The following is a 25,328-nucleotide window of genomic DNA, read 5'->3' on the forward strand; positions in this document are numbered from 1 at the left end:
AGGTGTTCCTGTACTTTTCCTGTATAGCACTTAAAACTTGTTCTAATTTGTCTCCTGTTTATTTGACTAGTATCTGACACTACTCCTAGACTGGATTTGCCTTTTTTTACTCTGTTGTTTGCACACTTACTGGTAACAGACCCGCTTAAATTCAGCCTAGAAACTCCCAGAAGCTCCTAGTGCGTCTCCAGGACTAGTTGCATTTCTGTTTTCTGCAGGGGAAGGCAGCGCTGGAGTAGCCAGCACCAGGGACATTTGCTTGATGACCTGGCACCTTGGTAGTAGCCCTCTTGGTTTGGGTCTTTCTTAGGTCAATAATCTCTAGTCCCCCAAATGAATTTGGTTTCCCTTGTTGATTAGTGAATTTGAACCCTTTCCACACATGTGTATTGGCCATTTCTGTGCCTCTTGGGGTGGGCTTCCTCAGTCTTTTCTTTTTTTTTTTTTTTTGTATTTTTCTGAAGCTGGAAACGGGGAGAGACAGTCAGACAGACTCCTGCATGCGCCTGACCGGGATCTACCCGGCACGCCCACCAGGGGCGACGCTCTGCCCACCAGGGGGCGATGCTCTGCCCCTCTGGGGTGTCGCTCTGACGCGACCAGAGCCACTCTAGCGCCTGGGGCAGAGGCCAAGGAGCCATCCCCAGCGCCCGGGCCATCTTTGCTCCAATGGAGCCTTGGCTGCGGGAGGGGAAGAGACAGAGAGGAAGGAGGGGGTGGGAGTGGAGAAGCAAATGGGCGCTTCTTCTATGTGCCCTGGCTGGGAATCGAACCCGGGTCCCCCGCACACCAGGCCGACGCTCTACTGCTGAGCCAACCGACCAGGGCCCAGTCTTTTCTATTAGGCTGTCTTTGACGGGAAATCTTTGTATATTCTGGATGTGACTTTTGTGTTGGGTAGATACTGGGTTACTTAAAAAAAGAACAGTTTTACATGAAAATAAATGATGTTGCTTCTTAGTTATGGATGGGAAAAGGCATAAGTTTTAATACCTAAACAGCTTGAATTAACTTATTATTGATGGTGTTTACCTTATTTGGTTACGGTGGTCTTTCCCCTCTGTAAAGTTACCATATTTTTGTCATTGGTAAATGTTGACTGTGCTGACCCTGCTGCGCCTCAGACCTTTCACCCACTAATGTCAGCCTCTGGGGTCTTCTCTGTGCCAGCTTGTGGGGTCTGCCTCACGGGCAGTGACTTCCTTTTGCACTAATGTCAGCCTCTTCTGGGGTCTGCTCTGTGCCTGCTTGTGGGGTCTGCCTCACGGGCAGTGACTTCCTTTTGCACTAATGTCAGCCTCTTCTGGGGTCTGCTCTGTGCCAGCTTGTGGGGTCTGCCTCACGGGCAGTGACTTCCTTTTGCACTAATGTCAGCCTCTTCTGGGGTCTGCTCTGTGCCTGCTTGTGGGGTCTGCCTCACGGGCAGTGACTTCCTTTTGCACTAATGTCAGCCTCTTCTGGGGTCTGCTCTGTGCCTGCTTGTGGGGTCTGCCTCACGGGCAGTGACTTCCTTTTGAGAAGACCTGTCGCTTTCTCTTATTTTTTTATGAGCCCACAGGTATCTTTTATTTTATAGGATATCTTAACACTATCGTTATTTATTTTGTTGCTCAAGTTCATTCTAGCTTTGCCCATTAGAAGCTCTTTCAGGTTGCTTCTGTGTTCCAAAACCTATGCTTTTTTTTTTAGCAGTTCCTAAATTTCTGGGACCACATAATGGTAGTCCAGGTTTGTCTTATATTTTCCCTGCCTTAGCCCTGAAACCAACTGCTTCTCCAAGGAATCCTGGTTTGTTTTGATTAGAGAACAGAATTTATAAGTTGACACCTCCATGCTAACTGTGCTCACTGCTTTGGGGTTGTTTTTGCTTCTAGGCTCTCCCAGCAGACAGAGCTAGGACACAGACACGTGTATATCTACGTGTACCTATAGTATATGTAGATATACATATAGTATATTTAGAATCTGGGCTTGTACTGATAGCCAGAGTCCAGTCTCACATCACAGACTTCATTTCAACCTTCCTTTTCTTTTTTTTTTTTCATTTTTCTGAAGCTGGAAACAGGGAGAGACAGTCAGACAGACTCCCGCATGCGCCCGACCGGGATCCACCCAGCACGCCCACCAGGGGCGACGCTCTGCCCACCAGGGGGCGATGCTCTGCCCATCCTGGGCGTCGCCATGTTGCGACCAGAGCCACTCTAGCGCCTGGGGCAGAGGCCACAGAGCCATCCCCAGCGCCCGGGCCATCTTTGCTCCAGTGGAGCCTTGGCTGCGGGAGGGGAAGAGAGAGACAGAGAGGAAAGCGTGGCGGAGGGGTGGAGAAGCAAATGGGCGCTTCTCCTGTGTGCCCTGGCCGGGAATCGAACCCGGGTCCTCCGCACGCTAGGCCGACGCTCTACCGCTGAGCCAACCGGCCAGGGCTCAACCTTCCTTTTCTTATCTATAACTTTTTTCTATAAACCCAGGTTTCATTATCTGCAATGCGTGTTTATTTGTTCACTTCTAATATACATAAACTAAATAACATGGTTTTGCCTGGCCTGTGGTGGTACAGTGGATAAAGCGTCAACCTGGAACACAGAGGTTGCCGGTTCAAAACCCTGGGCTTGCCCTGTCAAAGCACATATGACAAGCATTCAACAAACAACTAAAGTGAAGCAACTATGAGTTGATACCCCCTCCCACCCTGCTACTCTGTAAAATTAATAAAAATCTTAAAAAAAAAAAAAGGACATGTATTAACCACATTTAAATGGCTGTTTTAAAAAATCAATAAATAACATAGTTTTAAAGTTTTACTCATACCCTCAAGAGAAAAACTTACTCTGTTTACAAAATTGCTCTACAGTTTTTGTTTCTTGCTTTAAATCATTTAGGCAAGGTATTTTTTTCAGCTACTTAGGGTCCTTCCTTCCCTGCCTTCTGCAGTGTGGTGGTCAGCTACTCATGTGTAATACAGTTAGGTTCCTTTGTTACTGTTTGTATTCCATTGTGGATCCTCCCAACCCCTTTATTATAAGGGCTTTTTTTGGGGGGGGGGGATATGTGAAGGATATATATATATATATATTATTTGAGAGGTAGGACTGAATAAACTATTTTAGATATGTATTTAATGATATTTAAGGGTTCAACAATTTTTAAAATACAGTTAGTCCTAAACATTGTCATTAGATTCTTGGAAACTGAGTTTAAATGAAAAGATATATAAAGAAACAAGTTCTACTATGGGTTTATTGATATAAACAAGAGTTAAGTTCCTATAGCATATTTCTGATTTTTAAAAAAATTCCCAAACTCCTAAATAAAAGCTCAAACCCTTCTCTAGTACATTGAAGTAAATGTGAGTTATACATACATTTAATTTAAGAAAGATGAATAAAAATAAGTATTTTCCAATGTGCTCATTCTAGTTCAGGGTCATGGTGCCAGGCGGGAGCACCCTGGACACAGGACACCCTTCATTGCAGAGCCCCTTGAAGTATCCACGCTCAGACCGGGCAGCTCAGACATGCTGGTTCACCTGGGTGCACCGCAGTGGGATGTGGAGGGACCCAGAACCCTCGGGGAGAGGGCAGACACGACACACAGGCTCTTCTCAGCAGTGTTACAACAAAATGACTGAACCAAACGACGGTATTTGAGGACCTGGTGTATATGAAAATTTTATTGTATACTATCATTTTTATCTTGTGTGGTGTGTCCTCCGGACAGTACTCTCCGTTTCGTCCCTCGCTGCTAGTTCTCCAGTTTGTGTGTGTTTTCCTCTAAAATATCTGTAGTCCACAGGTCATCTTGGTCCTTTGGTAATTGGACCTTTTCTCTTGTGTCTAATACAACCATGTTGATTACTTCTGGGTCCTTATCTACTCCAGATCTCAGGCTTGATCTTCAAACCTGCGTGCCCAGCTGCCTGCTGCACATGTCTCTGTGCTGCTTGTTCCACAGGGGCCTTAAATTAAGATTTTTAAGCGGAATTTGTAGTCTTCCTGCCTTTTCCCTCAGTTGCCTAAGTCAGAACCCTAACAGCCATTTCTGACTCCTCCCCGTCTCATCTGGTCTCCGCCCTCACTGGGGCATCTTCCACCCAGTGGCCTGAGTGTGCACCCACCACGCCTACAGTGCCCGCATGTTTCCCGCTGCATTTCTGGCCTGCAGCGTAGGAGGCTGTTGTGAAGGTGCTCATCCTGCTCCACTTTACCCTGTGCCTCTCCACGTCAGAGCCAGCGTCTGGGGCAGCAGCAGTGACCTCCCCAGAACAGCTCTCCCTGCTGTTGCCTGGCGTCCTCCAAGCGCATGCTTCAGCGTGGCTTTCTGAGTCTCCGCTCTTCATCACGGGCAGCCCTCTCCATCTTCCGTGGCAGCACCTCCTGTGCACAGCTGTGGGCTGTGCACCGGACCGGCCTCGCCCTTGAGCCCCAGGTGGCACTGGGACCTGTTTGCCTCTGTAACACTTAGCATATCTGATTAATGTTTGTGAATGAATGAATGAGTCTTCTATTATTGTTGTTACTGCTATCAAGATGGTAAAACTTAACTGTCCATGTATTTAGATACTAAGAGTTAAGATTTTCCTTTATTTGGAAACCACTTGCTCTATTTATTCTGCTTTGTGTTTGGTCTTCTCCAGTCGTAGCTTCTTCCTGTGTCTTCATTTCCTGTGTTCTCCACACTCGATTTGTCACAGCCCTGAGGACAGTGAGGCTGCCTGGGGCTGGGATCTGAAGTTTTGGCAAGAAGCCCTTCCGAGTAGATGATCTGAGTAGTGTCGTGGCCAGCTGGAGCTTAGAACAAAGAGACCAAACAGACTTTTGGTGGATTCTGAAATGCAGCTTTCTGCTTCTGCAGAAATTGTGATTCTCGTCGGGTGATGCTGACTTAAACATGTACGATGAACTTGGAGCCTGGGAGCCATGAACGGCAGTGTCAAATGGAGTTACAGTCTAACAGCATTTTGAAGCCAGAAATAACTTCTTACTTGAGGAGATTTCATCCCATTCCCTAACTTTGTAGGTCACTTGTCTGGTTAGTGGTGGGTTTGGGCTCTCACTTTGCTCTTCCTGGTCTAGCTCATTTCTGTGTAACAGCATTTACGAAGTTACTGAGGCAGGTGTCCCCAAACTACGCATGTGGCCCCCGAGGCCATTTATCCGCCCCCTCCTCTGCACTTCTGGAAGGGGCACCTCTTTCATTGGTGGTCAGTGAGAGGAGCACTGTATGTGGCGGCCCTCCAATGGTCTGAAGGACAGTGAACTGGCCCCCTGTATAAAAAGTTTGGGGACCCCTGTCTAAGGAGTGGGCGGTGGCGCTGAGTCATGCTGGAGGAGTGACCCTCTCCTTGGTCCCCAGACCTAACTGCTTCCGGGTGATACTGGAGAACACCAGCAAATCTTCGCCGGAGTCAGTTACATGTTTTGCTCTTTGTAAAAAGAAAATGACAGGTTTACTGTAGGGTGTTGAGCTTTAGAAATCATTGATTTGACTAAGTAGCAAGTGACTTTGGTGAGGCTCTGCAGAGGCTGCAGTGAAAAAGTCAGTGTCCCCACCCCTCCCCCAGGTCCATCTCTGCACCCAGGGCCTGGTTTCCTTGTCTTCACAGGAAGACGTTCTCCTCTTCCCTTCACACAGTTCTCACGAAAGCTGCTCAGTCACCAGGGCACGTGTGTGCTGTCAGGTTGTCTCTAGTATCTGAGAGGGTCACTGTAAGAACCTCCTTCCTCTCCACCCTCAGCAACTTATTAGGACTCTTTCAGAGTGCAGCCAAGTTGAATCCTGACAGCCAGGGGTTTCTTCCTGTGTGTGCTTGTCACAAGTGCGTGTGTCCGTCCAGCCCTCTCCAGAGTCGGCCGAGTGCAGACGGCCGGGCAGAGCTGTGCTGCTGTTGCCACCGAACGAGCTGGAGGCTGAAGAGTGAAGAGGGTAACAGAGCTCAGGGTCTAAAATGGGAGCACGTTTTTTCTGTGTCTTTTTAAGTGGTAAGATTGGCAGACATGGTCACTCACTTATATTCTGGGTTAAATTGATTTAGTGTGCTGCTCAGGGGCCCAACTACCTACCTGTTGGGATGTTTCATTCTCTGCTGACTCCTTGTACAGAGGCCTCCTGTCCGGTGTGTCCAGCTCGTGAGGCTGTGTTTGGCCTTAACAGAGAGGGAGAGGTATTATATTACACTTTTTGGGGAAGCATTGAGTTAGTTGAGATGTCTTTTCTAATTTCTCCAAAGAAGAAACCTATTTTGATTGGAATGCAGAGGAGAATTGTTTTAGTATTTTTATTTTTCCTCTTATATAAACAATAATTTAAATTTATCTTATTGTATGCCTCTTGAAGCTGGTACACTAAGAGCTTAATATATAAAATCCCTTAGTAACAGTAAACTAAAAATACTTTTTATGATTAACAATAAAACAATAATCTTAAATATTGTTTGATTTTCCTAAAAGCTAAGTTAAAAACAGGTATTTGAAGTTTCAAATGGGATTTGGTGAATGTGGCTCAATGTACTTGGGCACTCTACTCTGGTTGGGACTGGAGAAAAGAAAGCCAAAAATTGCCACATGAAGAATGTGGCTTTGAAGGTGACCAGAGGTCATGTTTTGTCTGTCCGTCAGCCTTTCTCTTTCTACTCATGTTTAAACAAAGCGAGGCTAACAGTGTATAAGCTGTTTCACAAAATTACATTAAATTAATTTATCCATTAGTGTTCTCTTACAAAGTGGACAGCTATGTGGTCAGTAAAACCACATGGAGAATGATGAACGTTTGTGGACTGGAGGAGACGCTGTCAGGGTGTTGCCAGTTGCAGGCCCCTCGCAGTGCAGTGATGGGAAAGGGACTAGAGAGGCCTGGCCGTGGAGCAGGTGGTGAGCTGGAGTGTGGGCAGCTGAGCCAGGATGCGCGGGCAGGGACTGCAGGTCAGCTCCTCGTGTTTGGCACACCTACTCATGCCATCCTTGCCTCACACTGATGAGGGATTTTCCTTCAGTATGTTAAGTCCTGGTTGTCAATGTTTGTTGAAAAAAAATAACAAAACAGCTTTGTTTCCCACGGAGGTCTCACTAAAGGGAGGCTTTGCTGCGTTGATTGGAAAGTTGAAACAAAGCGCGGGTGAGGCTGGCCGTCCTTATCTAGGAGTGGACAGAGGGAGCCTTTCTCCCTCCCGTGGTCTGGCAGGAAAGTTTATCTGGTCCTCTGAGTTTAGGGAAGCAGGCTTTCTTCAGAGGGATTCATTTTCCGAAGTGGCATTAATCTTTAATTAAAGTTGCTCTGGGAAAGAAGAAATAGGCCCCTGCCACTTGATGGCCATATTCCCATGATGCTGCTGACAGCGGTGCCACAAAGAGCAAGTGGCACTTGTGAGGTGGGCAGTCAGCACACGGGGTGCCAGGAGGTGCTCTGAGAGGTGTGCTCAGCGCGCTCCCTTCCACCATCCGTTGTTGGCTCTGCAGAGGCATAAACAATGATTCGTGGATGGATTTTGTTTAGGGACCTCAGTTCCATAAAGTGGTCAAAGAAAAAGACTGACTGTAAGTCTCCAAGACCAATGAACCCAATTTATAAGAAATTTACTTTGAATTTTTAGTGCCCACCCCTTGGGTAGTAACTGATCTCCTCTCTAGTAGAGTGTCTTCACAGGAAGTGACCCTGAGCTCCACAGTGCTTTGAGCATTACCTTCATTGGAACTTGCGTTGCTCTGACTTCATGGTGATTCTTGGGGAGCTTTTCTGGTTGTTTTGTTGTTGTTGTTGCGTGTGTAGGCATGTGTGCAGGCCTCTTTTTTCCCTTAGAAAAGCCTTTCTTTCAGAAAAAGTCTTGAGAAGACAGTTGTGTAGTCAAACCTTACGTAGGTGGGGCAGGGGTGTTTAACTGTGACATTGAAGCAGCCATTGGCCAAACCTATCAATGGTCCTATCTCTCTTCTTGTAATGTGGATATTTATAATTCTGAGTTCAGGGGGATTGGACTTTTGCTTCTCTGTGCACAGCGTAAGGAACACTTTAGAATGTTTTATATGTCGATGCATATTTTAAAATAATACCATTCCAACTTGTACTTGTTTCTGTCTCACACGGAGTGTGAAGTTGCAGAATTAGCCAAGTGCTCATTTCAGTGGGCAAGCAGTGCCCACAGGATGGCACCTGTCCAAATTAAGTTAAAAACACAGGAAGTTCCTGTGTGTTGTTTCCCGTCTCTTACAATAAAAGCAAATGAAAAACCTTCCGTAATTAGTAAGCTCTTTTCAGAGTATCTCATGTTAACAGTATGGATTTTCATGTGCTAAATTGTTTGCTAGATGTTCTTGCTCACTTGATTCAAGGTGTTTTCTGGAAAGATAAATAACTTGTTTTTCTTCTCGTTATCAGAGCACCACAATGGAGGAAACGGCTATATGGGAACAGCACACAGTGACGCTTCACAGGGTGAGTTTCTGCTGCAGTAAATAATCTTGTATAACTCAGGATATTGGCAGCTTTGGAGAAACAATAGAGGAAAGCCAGATGTCAGGAAGCCCGAGGAAAGGGGAAAATCTTTTCTATATTCCTTTGTTTAAAATTAGAATTGCAATAAATTCTTTATTAAGGTCAAAAGTGAACATTACTTTTTCAAATATCCTTTTGAAAAAGGATATTTGTATATTTCCTATTTGTATATTTACTGTTTTTGATAAAAGACACTGTACACTGCATAAATGGTAAACTGCTTCAGCCTTTCTGAGTATATCTACAGCTAGTGCTCAACTTACGACCACGATTGGTTCAGACTGGTTGTAACACGATTTGGTCGTAAGTTGAGTAGGCTATATGTATAGTACTGTGAAATGATGTTATAAAAATGTTTAAGTCATATTTTATAATTTTCTTTTATTATTGTTATATCATAATTTTCTTCATTTTATGCCATTTGTATCATCTCTACACCATTTTGTTTCTTATTTTTACATTCATCAGTTTTAAGTAAAACACTGCATTACCAGTACAACTGGTTTAATATTTGCAAAACATACAAAATTACAAAATACAGGTGCATACAAAAATACAAAATACAGGTGTAAAAAATACCATAGGAAACATTTTCCCAATTGCAAAACATATCAAAATATATAAATGTGTACGAAACATTTTATTGGCCAGCACTGTCGTACGCCCAGCTGGGCAACGCTTGCGCTACCAGACGCGGAGCAGTCGTGGCTAGCGATTGTGGTCGTCAAGTCGAATGGTCGTAAGTCGCATAGGTCGTAAGTCGATCAATACCTGTACATGTATTGTAGGATTGAGGTTTAAAGTGAACCAGGTCATGTGGGTCATAAAATCCTCGAGGATACTTGTTGATTTGACACACGCTTCCCCTGAGCTGTCACTTAATACAGTTCAGAGACACAGAGCCAGCAGCCATGACTGGGGGAGGGGCAGTTGTCTGCCCTGAGCTTGAATGTAGGTCTGCCTCTTCCCTTTGGAAATGGGCACAGGGCCCAGGCCCTCTCTCAGCCTGTTCCACAGGTTTGCACTGGGCTGGTGGCACCTGTGTGTGCTTGACATAAAATTAGTCCCTCCATGACTCCCTTGCTCTCCCCGTGAAGAGAGCTGGCTCTGTCACCCCGTTAGAGAGTGACTAGAAGGAGAGTAAGAGCAGTTCACCGTCCACCCTCACTGTTTCTGCCAGCTGTGTCCATTCCCAGGACAATGGAAAGGGGAAAGCGTGCTCCTGAACGCTGCCCTGTTATCTGTGAATGTTTGCATCTGCACACAGGAGATAATGGGTAAATTCATTATTAAAAAACAGTAATTTCGGCCCTGGCCAGTTGGCTCAGTGGTAGAGCGTCGGCCTGGCGTGCGGAAGTCCTGGGTTCGATTCCCGGCCAGGGCACACAGGAGAGGCTCCCATCTGCTTCTCCACCCCTCCCCCTCTCCTTCCTTTCTGTCTCTCTGTTCCCCTCCCACAGCCGAGGTTCCATTGGAGCAAAAGATGGCCCAGGCGCTGGGGATGGCTTCTTGGCCTCTGCCCCAGGCACTAGAGTGGCTCTGGTCGCAACAGAGCGATGCCCCGGATGGGCAGAGCATCGCCCCCTGGTGGGCGTGCCGGGTGGATCCCAGTCGGGCACATGCGGGAGTCTGTCTGACTGCTTCCAGCTTCAGAAAAATACAAAAAATACAAAAAACAAAAAACAGTAATTTCAGATAAGGTGTAGTGGATTTTTTTAATGCCTCCCTAAATGATAAAAGAAATCATTAAGCCTGACGCGTGGTGGTGCAGTGGATAGAGCATCAGCCTGCGATGCTGAGGTCCCAGGTTCTAAACCCCAAGGTTGCCGGCTCATCCGGCTTTGGCATGGGATCACTTTCCATTGGCTTGTTTTCTTACTATTGAGTGTTTTCTTATAATTGTGGTAAGAACATTTAAAATTTGCCATCTGTTCAAGTCCTTTGTCAATTTTATCATTGGTTTATTAAGTGTTGAGCTATAGGAATTCTTGATGTATTCTGGATGTTAACCCCTCACCAGCTAGATGAGCTTCCTGTTCCGTGGACTGTCTTCTCATTCTGCTGTTTGTGTCCCTTGGTGCACAGGTGTTGTTACTGAGTTTTGAGAGTTCTTTCTGCCTTTGTCAAAAACTAGTGACCATAATATGCGGTCTTTCCTTGATCTGTGTATCTGCCTTTCTGTTGATATCTTGTCTTGATTACTATGGCTTTATATTAACATGCATAGTAAAAAATGTGCTAATTGGAAGTGAAGGGCCCTGGCGTCTAGCATCCCATTTCTGAGAAACATTGGCAGAGGGACGAGGCACTTGTGCTCCCTGAGTGACCGCGTGGGCTCTGGTGCCAGTGGTGGTGGTGGTGGGGGGGTGATTTCAGACTGTTCTTTTGGCAGGGACCTGGAGCACAGACACTGTGTGCTGCCAGGTAAGGGCAGTCCATCCTCATTCTGGGACATCCAACGGTCAGTGACATGTAAGGCAGAGGTAACTTCATCTATGCGAAGAGTAAAAGTTTGTGGATTAAAACTCCACTCTTCCTGCTGTTAACTGTCAAGACTAGTGAGTGGTAGACCTCTCTGCTGCGTCCGTCTTCTGTTTCCATTCCCAGAGGGTGCTTTCTTCACCTCTGTCAGGGTGTTAGGGACTAGAGATCCTAGTCATTCTTCACGGCCGAGGAGTGGTGGGTGCTCCCCTGGGTGTCAGTCATTGCTACAGCCCAAGGATTGGGTCAGAGAACAGTGCAGTAGGGCACCTGGCCTCGCAGATTCTGTCTGCTCCCCGTGGTCCTCAGTGACGGGTGGACGGAGACACCTCAGGAGTGAGTTGTCTGCCCTGTGTCCTGCTGCACCACACTTTTCTTAGGGCTAGGAAATCTTAATTTTATACCCCCTTAGTGCTTGGTACTTAGCTAAAAAATCCCAGTAAAACTTAATTTCTTAATGACCACCCTATTGAACAAAGTCACTTTCAGGAGCTGACAGAGCAGCATTGTCCAGTAGAAACATAATGCAGAGCACATACGTAATTTCTAGTCTTCACAGTAAAAACGTAAAATACAAGTAAAATTAATTTTATAGTAGGTCTTATTTAGGATGGTATATCCAAAATATATTACCATTTTCAACATGTAATTAATATTTTAAAATTTACATTTTTTCATAGTCTTACAAACTGATGGCACATTTTACAGTTCAGCCCACCTCTGGAAAGACTAGCCACTTTCCATGCTTGGTAACGTGTCTCTTGTTTGTCATTATTGAGTTTCCTGACCGGACAGAGATTAAACACACAGTTGTGGCTGCTCGTGGCTGCTGTGGTCTTGAAGATGAAATGCAGGGAAGGGAAGGTCCCGGGTGCTCTTCCTTCCATTATTTGGGAGCTACCGCTGCATGTGTGGTCATGCTCTACCGCTCTAAACCACCCCCACCACAATCATTCACATTATTTTGGACATTTTCTCATGTAAACATATAAAACCCAACTGTCTTTTGACACACCTAAAAATTCATATTGTAAAGCTATATAAGAAAAAATAGAATGTTTTGTGTTTTCTGTTGAAAATTCCTCAGAAGGCAACCAGCCCAGTCTCTCAGTAAGCCCAGCACAGCCTGTGGTCACTGTGCAGGAGTAATAATTCTGCTATATCAATCTTGATTCCTGGAAACAGTATTAACATTTTTACACACGCTGTTCCTGTTCCTCTTCCCTTTTAAAATGGCTCTACACCATCTCATACAGCTGTTAAATAACATAGCCTTTCTACCCTGGTCCTTACCTGACCTGACACTGCAAGTATGCATTGTCCTCTCCACGTGTCCCTTGTCATTGTGATTGTCAGAATGTTGCCCTCTGTTAGATCCCTTAGGAAGAGGTCATGAGAACAGCATTCCCTGTCCTGGCATGTTTATCTGCCCCCTTCCATAGTCAAAGGTCAGTTTTACTGATACAGAATCTTGACCTTTCCCTGAGTGTCTGTGTATTATCTCTGGCATAATGTGTTGCACTCAAACTGTGATGATAATCTAACTTTCTTTTCTTTTTAAGTTATGAGCTCTTTTTGCCTAGATGCCAAAGAATCTGTCTAAAAATCTAGGCGTGTTATTTGAATATATCTTAGTTATATGTTAGTCCCTATGAATTGATATTCTCATAACTCAGATATTACAGTGATGTGTGTCCTTTGAATACTTTATAATTTCCATGAAAAAAAATAACATCAGGAAAGTTTTTACTATTTTTTTTCTTCCCTTTTTTTGGTTTGTTTTTAGAGACTCCTGCTACCCATAAGGTTGTGTCGTGTTGGCCGCTGTGTGCTTCATGGGCTTGTATTTCTAGCTAACCTGGTTCTTTAAACTTTCCCATGAGGTCTTGAGTTCTGTCAACTCATTTCTGAGTTTTTATAATTCTTAACATACTTTTTCATGTCTTGTATACTTTCTTATGCCTTTTCGTTTGTTTTGTAATAGTGACAGTTTGGGTTCCTCTCCGGTGAGGACCGGTATTTTGGGTTCTTAGGTCTCAGGTGTGTCAGTCACCTTGTGGGTTTCCTCCCATGTAGATGCTGGGAACACACACGTCCCATAGGCACTTGTCTCACCTGCTTGCATTTCGCACTTGGGATATTTTGGTTACCTGGTTCTGTTGTAAGTGTACATGGACTTTTGGTTTGTTGTGTACTTGCTCAGATTGCATATTGGGAATTCAGAAAGGTTCAAAATCCATGCTACCACGGCTGCGACATTTTCCAAAAGTGTGTTTTTAGTGCTCAAAGTAGTGCTAGTTAAAAAACAAACAAAAAAAAAATCTCTATAAAGGGGAACTGAATTAAAACTGAATCGAACAATTAAATACTTGTGTTCAGTTCTCTAATGTTGACGTGCACTTGGTGCTGGGCCCTGTCGGTACCCTTGGTGGAGTCATAGATGTGTGGGACCCCCTCCCCAGGCAGTGTGGGGGCCAGGCAGCTTCCACAGCAGCACGGGGTGCCTGCCGTGGGGGCATGCAGGAGAGCCACGGTGGTTTTCTGTGTGATGAAACGACCTGGGTCTGGAAGGCTGAGCTGAAGCTTGTGAGGTTCATAAGGCACTAATGAAATCGGAGGCTCGGAGGAGGCAGGGAAGCATGGGGTGTGACACGGCGTGACGTGGCACTCAGGCAGGGTCTGGACCTTGTGTTTGGAGCCAAGATGGTGGGGCAGCAAGCTGGGGTTCTTTTTACGACGCCAGACAATAAGGAATTTGGGCCTGTGGGCAGTGGAATGACAGGATGGGGTGGCGGTCGAATAATCCTCAAGCTTGGACTTCGAGCACTCCGTTTCCTCTTGGGGGTGCGTGTTTTCTTTGAGAATAGGTACTTTTTTAATTACTTGGAAATACTTTGAATTTTTTCTGTATAGGGCTGTTCTTAGTCATTGTGGTAAAGATTTCCAATTCATTTAGATGCAATTTATTATAATTATTAAAATTAAATGTATTATAAAATGTTTGATATGATTCTATCTACATAATGTGCATAAAACATTGTAGTGAAACATCTGTCCTTCTAGAGAGATGTTAGCATAGTTGAAGATTGAAATAACATTTGGTTGTCAGAGCTGTTGATGTTTGATTGTGTAATGGGGCACCAGTGTCCATGCTAATGACCTCTGTCACTCGGTGACTGTGGTGGTGGTCATGGGCCAGGGCCAGTCCTTCAGGAATGCGCTAATAATCAGAAATACACAGTGTTTCAGTATTCGGGATTTTAAAAGTATTTTGGTTCTTAAAGAACAATTTTGCTCTTACGCCATTTAATTAATTAGCGCATGCATTCCTGTCCCAGGATAGATCAGCACAGGGGTGAGTGGGGATCACAGGTGTGGTAAGATTGTAACTCTTGCATTGTAATATTTTTAGTTTACAGAGGATGACATGATGAGCAGTTATTTTTCTTAGTAATAACGTGTTGTTGTAATTATTATCCAGGCTCCCGGGTTTGGATTTGGAATAGCGATCTCTGGTGGGAGAGATAACCCCCACTTCCAGAGTGGGGAGACCTCCATCGTCATCTCAGACGTGCTGAAGGGCGGGCCGGCAGAAGGGCGGCTGCAGTAAGTGGGGTCTCCTGGGGGTCGGCACAGGAGCACCAGCTGGGGTCACTGCACACTCTTCATTGAGCGGCTGCCTGGGAGCCCTTGATACTAACACACGTTTTTCCCTGTCTCAGCCCTTACCTTAAACAGGAGGTCACTGTAGAAACAAAGATAATGAGCAGTAAACTTTTACCTTTAGGAACCTCTCACCCTGAGTGTTGCCCCTTTTGTTCAGTAAGATTATTAAGGGGAAAAGAGGGAAGAGGTAACATAATGCACAAAAATAAGAGTTTTATCATAAAGATTAAAAGAAAAATGGAAAGAGGGAATTTTATTTTTTTAAAAGGGGGACTAACAAATTTCAGCTATACATGTGACATAGTGTCTTTTATGCCCAGCATTTGTACCACCTACAGTCCTATGCGCTGTGGTCCCGGGCATCCTGTGGGAAAACATTAATGGTTTTAAAAAATAGGTGATCTGTGGTTCGTTACTTGCTAACCCTTCTTGTGGAAGATCTGAGAGTAAATAGTTTGACATTTTATCAATGATCTGAAGACAAATAGGTTAATTACTCCATAATTAGGGTATCTTTTTGAAGTACTTGTCTTGGAAATATCTTCACCAATTTATCTGTATGTTTTTTTCTAACATGTTATTTTCATGACTTTTTTCCTTAGGGAAAATGATCGTGTTGCGATGGTTAATGGAGTTTCAATGGATAATGTCGAACATGCCTTTGCTGTTCAGCAACTAAGGAAAAGTGGGAAGAATGCAAAAATTGTAAGTCTCTTTTACCTTGACTTAGTAAAGGTACCAGCTTTATTGTTATGTTCCTAGTGTTTGAATCTCTTCCTCTTTAAAAAAATGAAATCTTGCCTGATGGGTGGTGGTGCAGTAGATAGAATGTCAACCTGGGATGCTGAAGTCCTAAGTTCAAAACCCTGAGGCCACCAGCTTGAGTGTGGGGTCTGGCTTGAGTGTGGGATCATGGATATGATCCCATGGTTGCTGGCTTGAGCCCAAGATCATTGACTTGAAGCCCAAGGTCTCTGGCTTGAGCAAGAAGTCACTGGCTCAGCGGGGAGCCCCCCAATCAAGGCACATAAGAGAAACAATCAATGAACAACTAAAGTGCCACAACTACAGGTTGATGCTTCTCATCTCTCTCCCTTCCTGTTTCTATCTCTGTCTCTGTCTCGCTGAAGAAAAAAGAAAAAAATGAAACCTGGATCCATAGGTCTAAAGTCTTCTTGTAGTCCTGGCTGTGTGTTCTGTCCCTGGTGTGTTTATTCTCTCAAAGGTCAGGTGTCAGGATTTTTCTGGTGTGTTTATTTTCTCAAAGGTCAGGTGCCAGGATTTTTCACTCGAGAAAGACAGATGGCTGAGTGGCTACTCGTCTCTTCAGGACTTGGTCCTTCTCTGTAGGTACTTAAGTGAGATGGACTCTTGGCATGTGGTCTGTTTGAAATACACAAGATGTGGCAAAAGTAGGTTTACATCCATTTGTATGGAAAATAATACAATAATTAATAAATAATAAGAAGAATAAAGGGTGTGTTTCGTGTCCTTACAACTATAACTCATCCCAGGGTCTTAGAACGTGGCCTTCATTGCAGGATGTCTCTCTCCACCTACCTGGCCGTCACCAGACCTCAGGGTTATCACGTGCAGGTTTGGCTGTTTGCGATTGAATGCTCACCCCTACCCCCGGCTCCTAATCAGGTCTCCTGGCCCTGTGCTGCCACATTTTCGTGGGGGTTGTTGATATGGTCACTTCTTCATAAATTGAGAGCCTGTAGGCATTAGGCTTTATTAATAAATGATCTCTTTTTCCATTGACTTAAAATATCAGCACTTTGCTAATATAACTACCATAAACATGCTTAATTTTGTTTAATAGGTGAAGTGAGGATAGAAATAGATATTGCTTATAACAGTGAGCATGTGTAATTTTTACTAAAATTCTGCACATACTGGAAAAGCGTTGTGAAGCAAATGGACAGGCAAAACGCCTTCCTAGAGACGCCATCTGTGAGCACAGCAGCCGATCCGCATGGTGGCGGCACAGGTCTCTGCATAGTCCCCAGCCCATCGGGGGTGCGTGGTGTTCCCAGCATGGCTGTGTGGAGTTAGGCCCTTAGGAGGCTCTGTGGTGGCCAGTGTGCCCTTCAGAAAACCAGAGGTCACCGAGAGGTGAGTGTCATCAGCACATTCTAACCTTGGCCAGACTGATAGACTAGCGTGATCTTTCAGGTGAAGTGTGTGAATTACAAGTGAGTTCGATAATCTGACAGTTGTATGTTGCCCACGTATGTTTGTTTCTTACTCATGTCCTCTGCATTCATGTGGGTGACGTCACCCTAGAGTGGTGTGTATGTGTGGTTTGCCTTTTGTTACATGGATTGCATTGGGGTTTTTTGCCCGTTTGCTTTTGTGACCGTGTATAAGGTGTTTGTGGTAGTTTTTTGGTTTGTTCTTGTATCAGTTTGTTTCAGATGGGAATGCTTTTTAGTTTTATATTGTTCTGTCACTGTCACTTGTTTGGTTCTGTCTTTGGTGTCATGCTTACAGAGCTTTACCTTGATGGAGTTACCAAAGCATATACCCTGTATTTTGTTCTCATAATTGCCTGATTTCATTGTTTTATTGTATATTTGAGTCTTTAATTCAAATAAACTGTTTTGAAGTAAGCAATTTTTCCCAGAATTTCTGTTTCAAAATTTTCAGTGTTAAAATCAAGCATAAACTTTGGCTGGTATGGATTTGATCCCTGGTCAGGGCACAAGTGGGAAGCAACCAATGAACAAGCAGCTAAATAGAACAACCAATGAACGCTTCCCTTCCCCATCCTCCCTCTCTCCCTTCCTCTCACTGTTTCTCTAAAAATCATTCAATACATAAATAAAAAGCCCTGGCCCAATAGCTCGTTTGGTTGGAGTGTTGTCTGGGAGTGCAGAGTTGCTGGTTTGATTCCCTGGTCAGGGCACATATAAGAGCAGCTCCCTGTTCCTGCCTTTCAAGAATAATTGCCAGATCTGCTAAATGTCTTCCTTGGGGGTTCATTGCAGCTGACTCATAATTAGAGCATCAAAGCAAGACTAGATATTTTTCAGTAAGTTAAGCACTTAGCTGAGTGCAAACCTTTCGTTAATATGCACAGTTAATAAGGTGCTGCTTCTCATAAGAATGCGGGAGGTTGACGTGGAGGTGAGCCAGGAGCCCTGTGCAGAGCATGTCACTGGGTCACTGTCTCGGCCCTGGGGCGGTGAGTGTGGAGGCCACTCCTGACAAGGTGCCGGGCGCTGTCCTGCACACGTGGGCCTCCGCTCCGCACTCTTGCAGAAGGGTCTCTCCGCTCCCTGGTTGTAGTGAGTGAGCAGCAATAGTGCTGCGTGTGGGGCGGCCCTGTGACGAAGGAGCCGGGGGAAGAGATGTGGTCGGGGGAGACAAGGAGCTGCACGGAGGGAGGGAAACTTGATTGGCAGGTGAGTGGGCAGGGGCAGACTTGGGGAGAGTAGTGGGAAGTGAAAGCTGTGAGCCCCTGGGGGTGGCAGTGGTGGGAGAAAGGTTTTGGAGGTCTAAGGTGGGGACACAAGCAAGAACCCACCCTGAGGGCTTTCGTTCCCACAGGAAGGGGCTCAGCTGGCCTTTGAGACCAGAGGAAAGGAGAGCCGCGTGGGTGATGGGGTGGGACGGGCCTTGTATGTGGCTGAGGTCTTGGAGAACGACCTGTGCTAGTCCCGTGGGAAAGAGCACGGTGAATGGAAGGACCGCTGTTGGTGAGAGGAACCTCTAGGACCTGCATGTGGACGTGCGCCGTCTGCGGGAGGTGCCCGATTGCGGTCTGTCGCAGCGGGGGGCTGAGGGCCAGGAGGAGGTCACATCAACACCGCACACTGTCTCGTTCAGACATGGGAGGAAGGCAGGTGAAGCAGGAGGGAAGGGATGCTCTGAGAACAGTGAGGGGCGTTGGAAATCAGACAGGCATGGGACATGTCAGTAGATGACACTGTCGGAAGTGAAGGTGAGGAGGGTGCCCCAGAGCCAGTGGAGTCAGGTGTGTGCCCGTGTGAGAGGCCAAGTACAGACCAGGGCCACAGGGCCGTTTCCTTGGGAGGTAGCGCCTGCCGACCTCAGCCTGTAGAGGGTGGAGGAGAGAGTCAACGGGAGTGACCAGTTACCAGAGTCTCTGAGGAAGGAAACCTGAGTAAGTGATTTTCCCGTAGACCAGAAATTGCAGGTCGGAGGCAACAGGCACTGAAAGCAGTTTGTGGTGAAGTGTCCTGCGTGTTAGTTCCAGCACGCAAAGGTGGATGATGGCATGCAGGTGGAATGCACGTACCTCACAGAGGTTTTCTAGTTTTTCCATTGATTTGAGAGGGAGAGAGCATCAGCTCATTCCACATAGTTGTTCCATTTAACTGTGCACTCATTGATTGCTTCTTGCAGGTCCCCTGACCAGGGATCAAACCAACAACCTCTGGCTTACTTGGACAGCTCTTTATCCACTGACCCACCTGGCCTGGGCCGATTCTGAAATTTTTAAGGAACCAAATTGGGCTTGCAGATTTACCATGGTGTGGTAGCAATTACAGCGTATTTTTGGTATTGGAGTATAGTGCCCCAGTTCTTATTCAAACCACCGATAATTATTAGTTTTCCTTTAAGTTTGTGGTTATTACATTGAGAAGGTATTTCTGAATTGAAGGGTTTATTAGGGCCACTATTTCAGGTTTGGTTCTCAAGCAAATTTGTGTAGCAGGAGAGCAGAAACCAACCATTGTGCACATGCATTCCTTAGTAGTGTATTATAATGTGCATTATAGCTCTCCGGTTCATAATCGATTTAATTAATGTGGCACCAGAAAAATGATTCTCCTTTCTCTTAGGAACTGAAGCCTCCTATGATATGAAAACCAGTCAGCTTATTTTCTTATCTTTTTTTATCTGTAGACCATTCGAAGGAAGAAGAAGGTTCAGATACCTGTGAGTCGCCCGGACCCTGACCCGGTGTCTGAGCACGAGGAAGACAGTTACGACGAGGAAGTGCAGGACCCCAGAGGCAGCCGCGGGGGTCTGGTCAGTAGGCAGAGCGAGAAGAGCTGGGCGAGGGACAGAAGCGCGAGCAGGGAGAGGAGCCTCTCCCCGCGTTCGGACAGGCGGTCTGTGGCCTCCAGTCAGCCTGCCAGGCCCACCAAGGTCACTCTGGTGAAGTCGCGGAAAAACGAAGGTACCCTCCCCCAGCTTTGTGTCTCTTTCATGTGGACGGGAAGTAAACGCGCTCTTCGTGTCTCTGCTTTGGTTGCTTGTGGTCACCTTCACTCTCGTGTCCGTTGCCCTGCGTCTCTCCTGTACAACAGGCCTCGGAAATTATGTTTTCCCTCCTTGACTCGTTCTGTTGTAGCGGGGAGGACCTCAAGTCAGTTGTCTGCAGCCGGGTTCTGGATTCTTGTTGTGATTAAAATAGCTAGGCACAAACTGTGCTGACAAGAAGTGTCACACCATCACCAAGTTCAGATTCAGTATTTTCCTTAGTTGTTAGGAACACTTAGAAAGTGGTTTTTTTCCTCTTTTCTTTTAATGCATATTTTATTGATTTTAGAGAAAGAAAGAGACAGAAACGTCAATCTGTTCCCGTATGCGCCCTGACCAGGGCTGGAACCAGCAACCTCTGCGCTTTGGGATGACACTAACCAGCTGACCTACCTGGCCAGGGCTTAAGTCATTTTCTTTTTTTCACCCTGATTCTGTTCCTACGTGTGAGTGCTCTCTGTATATCTGCCTTATGTTAAATTGTAACTCCTGTAACCTTTAGAGGTTGGAGTAGCAGGTTTATTAACTTATATTTATGCCCTGGCCGGGTAGCTCATTTGGTTGGAGCATCATCCTGAAGTGCAGAGGTTGCTGGTTCGATCCCCAGTCAGGGCACTTACAGGAACAGCCTGACCTTTCTGTCTCTGTTCCTGTCTCTCGCTCTCTCCCTTTCACTAAAATCACTGAAGTGAACATAAAGGAAAAAAAGTTCTCTATTTCCTATGTTGGTTTTGTTTTCTTTAGTGCAGTAAGACTCGAGGTCTTTGCTCCCTCCCAGCAGAACCAGCAGCGGTCCTTTCCTATCGACATCATCTGGTAGTCATTGTTCTAGTTTTTTTAAAATGTACAGCTTTGCAGACCTCTGGACAGCTTTCTGGACTCTGCTGATAATTTCCTCAACTCTGCTGCCCTCGCCCACGGATACATTTACTGTTGCCCGTTCTTGGGCACTGGTGGCACTTTTAGCTCCAGCCCAGATTCACCTGGCTAGTTGCAAAGCTTGCCCGCCCTTATATCAGCAGCATGTGCTCGTCCATGCTCATGGGGTGTCCCTCCAGTGTCCCAGATGTGCAGGGTCAGACGGAGACAGGTTTGCTCCGGAGCCTGGGAAACAAAAGCAGTGTGTGCTCGGCAGCACCAGTGGTCGCTGACGCGGTGACCTCTCCAGTCTTTTCGGACCGCAGCCACGTGACTGTTGGAGTCGCATTCATCAGAGCTTTTGAGTAGCTAGTTGTCATCAGCTGGTGAGACAGAAAGGTCTTCCCTTTGGGGCTTCCCCTCTTTCAGGAGAGCAGGGACACGGGGTGTCAGTCTCCTGTCGAGCCACACCCTCCTGCTGTGCTGACTCTGGTGATGGAAGGGAGTGCTGTCTGCAGGGTGACTGAGGAGTTCTGTTACTGCACTCTGTGTGGTCGTCATCAGTCTTATGCTTTTAAACTAAGTGTGTAGGACTTTACACTAAAGACATTGAAATATATTATTTCAGAATACGGTCTTCGGTTGGCCAGCCATATATTCGTAAAGGAAATTTCACAAGATAGTCTGGCAGCAAGAGATGGCAACATCCAAGAGGGCGACGTTGTGTTGAAGGTACCCCCTTACTCTGCGTGGTGTTGAGTGGGGACAGGGGACAGGCTTTCATGGGACCACACGGCATCTGCTTGCACTGGGAGCAGTTTTCCAAACAATTGAAAGCTAATGTTTGGGGCGGGCTGGTTTGTCTCCCTGTCCATGTTTCCCTGTGAGCACTGATGTGTGTGTTAGGCATGGTCGTCCTGAGAGGGTTAATCCCCGTAGATCGACGTCACTGCTAGGAGGAGCCACTGTGTGGACAGATACCTTTCTTATACATGAGTAGTTTTGACAACTGCTCCAGATCATATGGAAATGTTTATTTTGTTAATTTGCTTATGAGTAATAAAAGTTGATAGGCTTTGGGGGAAGCAGTAGGGTTGCTGGCTCAGGGTCCTGACAGTCATACTGCAGTAAAGGTTTCGTTATTTCAGGAAGGAGGACTTGGATAACAGACAAAAGTGAGGAGACTGTTTTGGATTTGCAGTGCAGATATTCCTGCTCAGATTAGATGAGAGCTAACACTTGTCCTCGTGTCATTTACTTTCGACCCATAGTTTCTTCTCCTGTTGCAGATAAATGGCACCGTGACCGAGAACATGTCGCTGACAGATGCAAAGACGCTGATAGAGAGGTCTAAGGGCAAGCTGAAGATGGTGGTGCAGAGGGATGAGAGGGCCACCCTGCTGAACGTCCCTGACCTCTCGGACAGCATCCACTCTGCCAACGCCTCCGAGAGAGATGGTGAGTTCTGCTCCGTGCGGAGTGTCCTGAGAGCCCTGGAAGGTCTGATGTGTTTGAGTGAAACCAGCTACCATCGAAATCTAAGAATTGCAAATATGTGTGTGTGTGTATATATATAGTTTTATTTCTTCCAGGTTTATTGAGAAATAACACTTATCACTGTGTACATTTAAGGTGTACAGAGTGATGATTTGATGTTCACATCCTGTGAGATGACCACAGTGCATTCAGTTAACACCTGTCATCCTTGAGATACAATGAGAGGAGAGAAAGACCTCCTTGTGATGAGGGCTGTTAGGCCTGCCCCCCTTAAATTGTTCCTGTGCGCCCTGTGGCCCGCCAGTGTCATCACCGTGTTTTCATGGCATCCCTGGTGCTTGCCAGTGTCATCACTGTGTTGTCATGACGTCCCTGGTGCTTGCTTGTGTCCACGTGGGAAATCCGCACCTTTGGGTCACCACCTTCCGGCTCCCCCTCCTCCCCTCTGGTCGGATGTGAGCTCGTTTCCCGGGGGGGTGGGGGGTTGTGTTGTTCCCGAGAGTCCATGTGTGAGGGAGGACATGCAGTGTCTGCCCATCTCTGCTGACTGGTGTCACCTGGCGTGATTCCTGCAACGCCATCCCTGTGTCCCTGGGCCTGTCTTCCTGTGGACAGATCCTGCTGTCGGCCAGCGGTTGACAGTCACTGCGTGGGTCAGACGTCTTGTGTGAAGTTACACTTGCAGCTCGTCTTCGCTACCCCAGAGCGCCTTGCACTCTACTGTACCCACTTCACGGGAAAGTAAAGGGCACCCTTTTATTTAACAGACATTTCAGAAATTCAGTCGCTGGCGTCAGATCACTCTGGTCCGTCACATGACAGGCCTTCCCGCCACAGCCGGCCGCGATCCCCAGACCAGCGGTCGGAGCCGTCGGACCACTCGCGGCACTCTCCGCAGCAGCCCAGCAACGGCAGGTAACCGTGCCCGGCAGCTCGGGACGGGCGGTTCTGGGTGCTGGGTGGTGTTTGGGGCAGCGTACAGATAGAGCCACTCGGGACAGGTAGTTCTGGGTGCTGGGTGGTGTTCTGGGGCAGCGTACAGATAGAGCCTCTCGGGACGGGCAGTTCTGGGTGCTGGGTGGTGTTCTGGGGCAGCGTACAGATAGAGCCACTCGGGACGGGTGGTTCTGGGTGCTGGGTGGTGTTCTGGGGCAGCGTACAGATAGAGCCACTTGGGACAGGCGGTTCTGGGTGCTGGGTGGTGTTCTGGGGCAGCGTACAGATAGAGCCACCCGGGACAGGCGGTTCTGGGTGCTGGGTGGTGTTTCGGGGCAGCGTACAGATAGAGCCAGAGGGCGGGGTTTGTTTTGATAATGCAAAATTAAATTTTTCTATCTCGGTTTAACCCTTTGAATCAATAGTGAGTTTTTTTCCATGCTCGCTGACCCCCAGGAATGTTTTTTCCCCCCAAAATGAAATTAGTTCCATTTACAGTTTTATTAACTTAAAATGTTTGATAACCAACTTATGGAAGCAAGAAGAACATACATTTGCCCTTTCTTAACATTGCCTCACATATTTTTAAAAATTTTTGTTCGATGGTACTCTGCATGGCCAGGAGGCACGAGGACGTACATGAACGTTCATGCTACTGAAAGAGTTAAGTACTCCTTATCTAGGAGAATAGAGGTCAGTCAGACTTTTCCTTAAAGGGCCAGTAGTCAGTGTCTTAGGCACAGGTGCCGTACGGCTCTCACTGCTCAGCTCCAGATCAGCACACGTGATGTTCTCCGTGAAGTCTGGGCAGTCCCAGACTCTGCAGGCCACCTGCTGACCTGCAGTTCAACAGCAGCAGGACATAGAGATTTGTTTGGCTTCCTGGGTTTGTGCCCCAGCCCACCATTGGGTCTCGCTTGACCTTGGACCCTCCCTGTGCTGGCATTTCCTGTTGGCTGTCAAGTAGGTGTGGCCGTGTTATGGAGCTGTGAGGATCCCAAGGGGCTTTGTGGAAGCTGACCCAGTGTGAGCTGCTGCCGTTAGGATGGGGGGTGCTGGTCCTAGTGTCCTGAGGTTCAGGTCTCCTCTCGTATCTGCCAGGGTGGCACCATTTCTGAGGTCTCCACTGCAGGCGCGGGGAGTGAGGCTGTGAGGTGGTGGCGTCCCAGCAGCCCGTTGGCAAGAGGCTGGCGCCAGTCTTGACCTTCCAGTCTTTGACCTCACTGTGTAGAGAAAGGAGGGAAGTGGAGGTTAATTGCTATTTAACCTTCACGAGACGGAAAACTGTAAAGCGCCCCATTCTTGTCACGACCTACTTATGTGCCTGTGGACAGAGTTCTGAGGAAACCGCATGAGCTGTTCCTCATTATAACCAGCAGAGCGTGTGCCCTCACTATGTGCAGAGCAGGGCTCAGCAAGCCACAGCCTGTGGGATGCGTCCAGCCTGCTGCATCGTTTACAAATAAAGTTTTATTGGAACCCACCCTGCAATTATGAGATAGCAGCAGAGGCTGTGTGGCCCACAGGGCTGCACAGAGACAGTATGCCAGTCCCTGGTCCACAGCGTTAAAGTGGTTTTGTTTGTAAACTAAAAAAAAGTCTGTGTGTAGAGAGTCGTTATATTGATTTTCTTCATCCTTTGATGTTTGTTTTGTGTTCTTTATTCACTTGTTTCAAGCCCACTTTGGGCCATGACTGGTGCCCGTGAGAAAAACCAGGTGTAATGCAAGGAGGGTCTAGAATGTGTAAGCTACAGAAGTGACTTCCTCTGCACAGCACAGCGGCAGGTCCCCGTGCAATAGGGAGCAATGCCTCCATCTTTTGGTGGGTAACAGAAATGCACTAGAGAGAGTATTGATCTCATGTTGATTGCATGAAAAATTTAATAGAATGAGCTTTCATTCTCTGAAATGTCAAGTCATAATGATTGTATTAGGGGAAGGAAGGTGACAGGCAGTGTGGTGTGAGCAGGAGTTCTGTGTGGGGAGTGGGTCGGGCTGTGCTGCACATGCAGGACCGTCTGTGGGTCACCACTGGGGAGGACACTCAGACTAAAACGTGGTCGTGGGTCCTTTGTGACCGAGTGGCAGCTGTCCCTCATGCCCTAAGTTGAGAAAGCTTCTGCTAAGTCACAGGAAAGAAGGAAGCAGTGGGCCCATTTCTGCATC

General features: G+C 46.7%; 1 protein-coding gene across 8 annotated transcripts in view; it reads left to right on the forward strand.

The window, feature by feature from the left end:
* Positions 1-25,328, forward strand: part of TJP1 (tight junction protein 1) — a 161,902-nt gene that overhangs the window by 105,002 nt on the left and 31,572 nt on the right. For 7 of the 8 annotated variants that reach the window (XM_066240104.1, XM_066240100.1, XM_066240101.1 and 4 more), the window contains 7 exons: positions 8,368-8,424; positions 14,447-14,571; positions 15,234-15,336; positions 19,510-19,786; positions 21,356-21,459; positions 22,017-22,185; positions 22,992-23,139. In XM_066240104.1, the coding sequence (XP_066096201.1) occupies positions 8,368-8,424; positions 14,447-14,571; positions 15,234-15,336; positions 19,510-19,786; positions 21,356-21,459; positions 22,017-22,185; positions 22,992-23,139 (983 nt within the window). Of the gene's footprint in view, positions 1-4,992; positions 5,013-8,367; positions 8,425-14,446; positions 14,572-15,233; positions 15,337-19,509; positions 19,787-21,355; positions 21,460-22,016; positions 22,186-22,991; positions 23,140-25,328 lie in introns of those variants that run through there. The other variant, XM_066240108.1, reaches the window with a different exon arrangement.

This window comes from Saccopteryx bilineata, chromosome 7, assembly GCF_036850765.1.
Source record: "Saccopteryx bilineata isolate mSacBil1 chromosome 7, mSacBil1_pri_phased_curated, whole genome shotgun sequence".
Classification (NCBI taxonomy): domain Eukaryota; kingdom Metazoa; phylum Chordata; class Mammalia; order Chiroptera; family Emballonuridae; genus Saccopteryx; species Saccopteryx bilineata.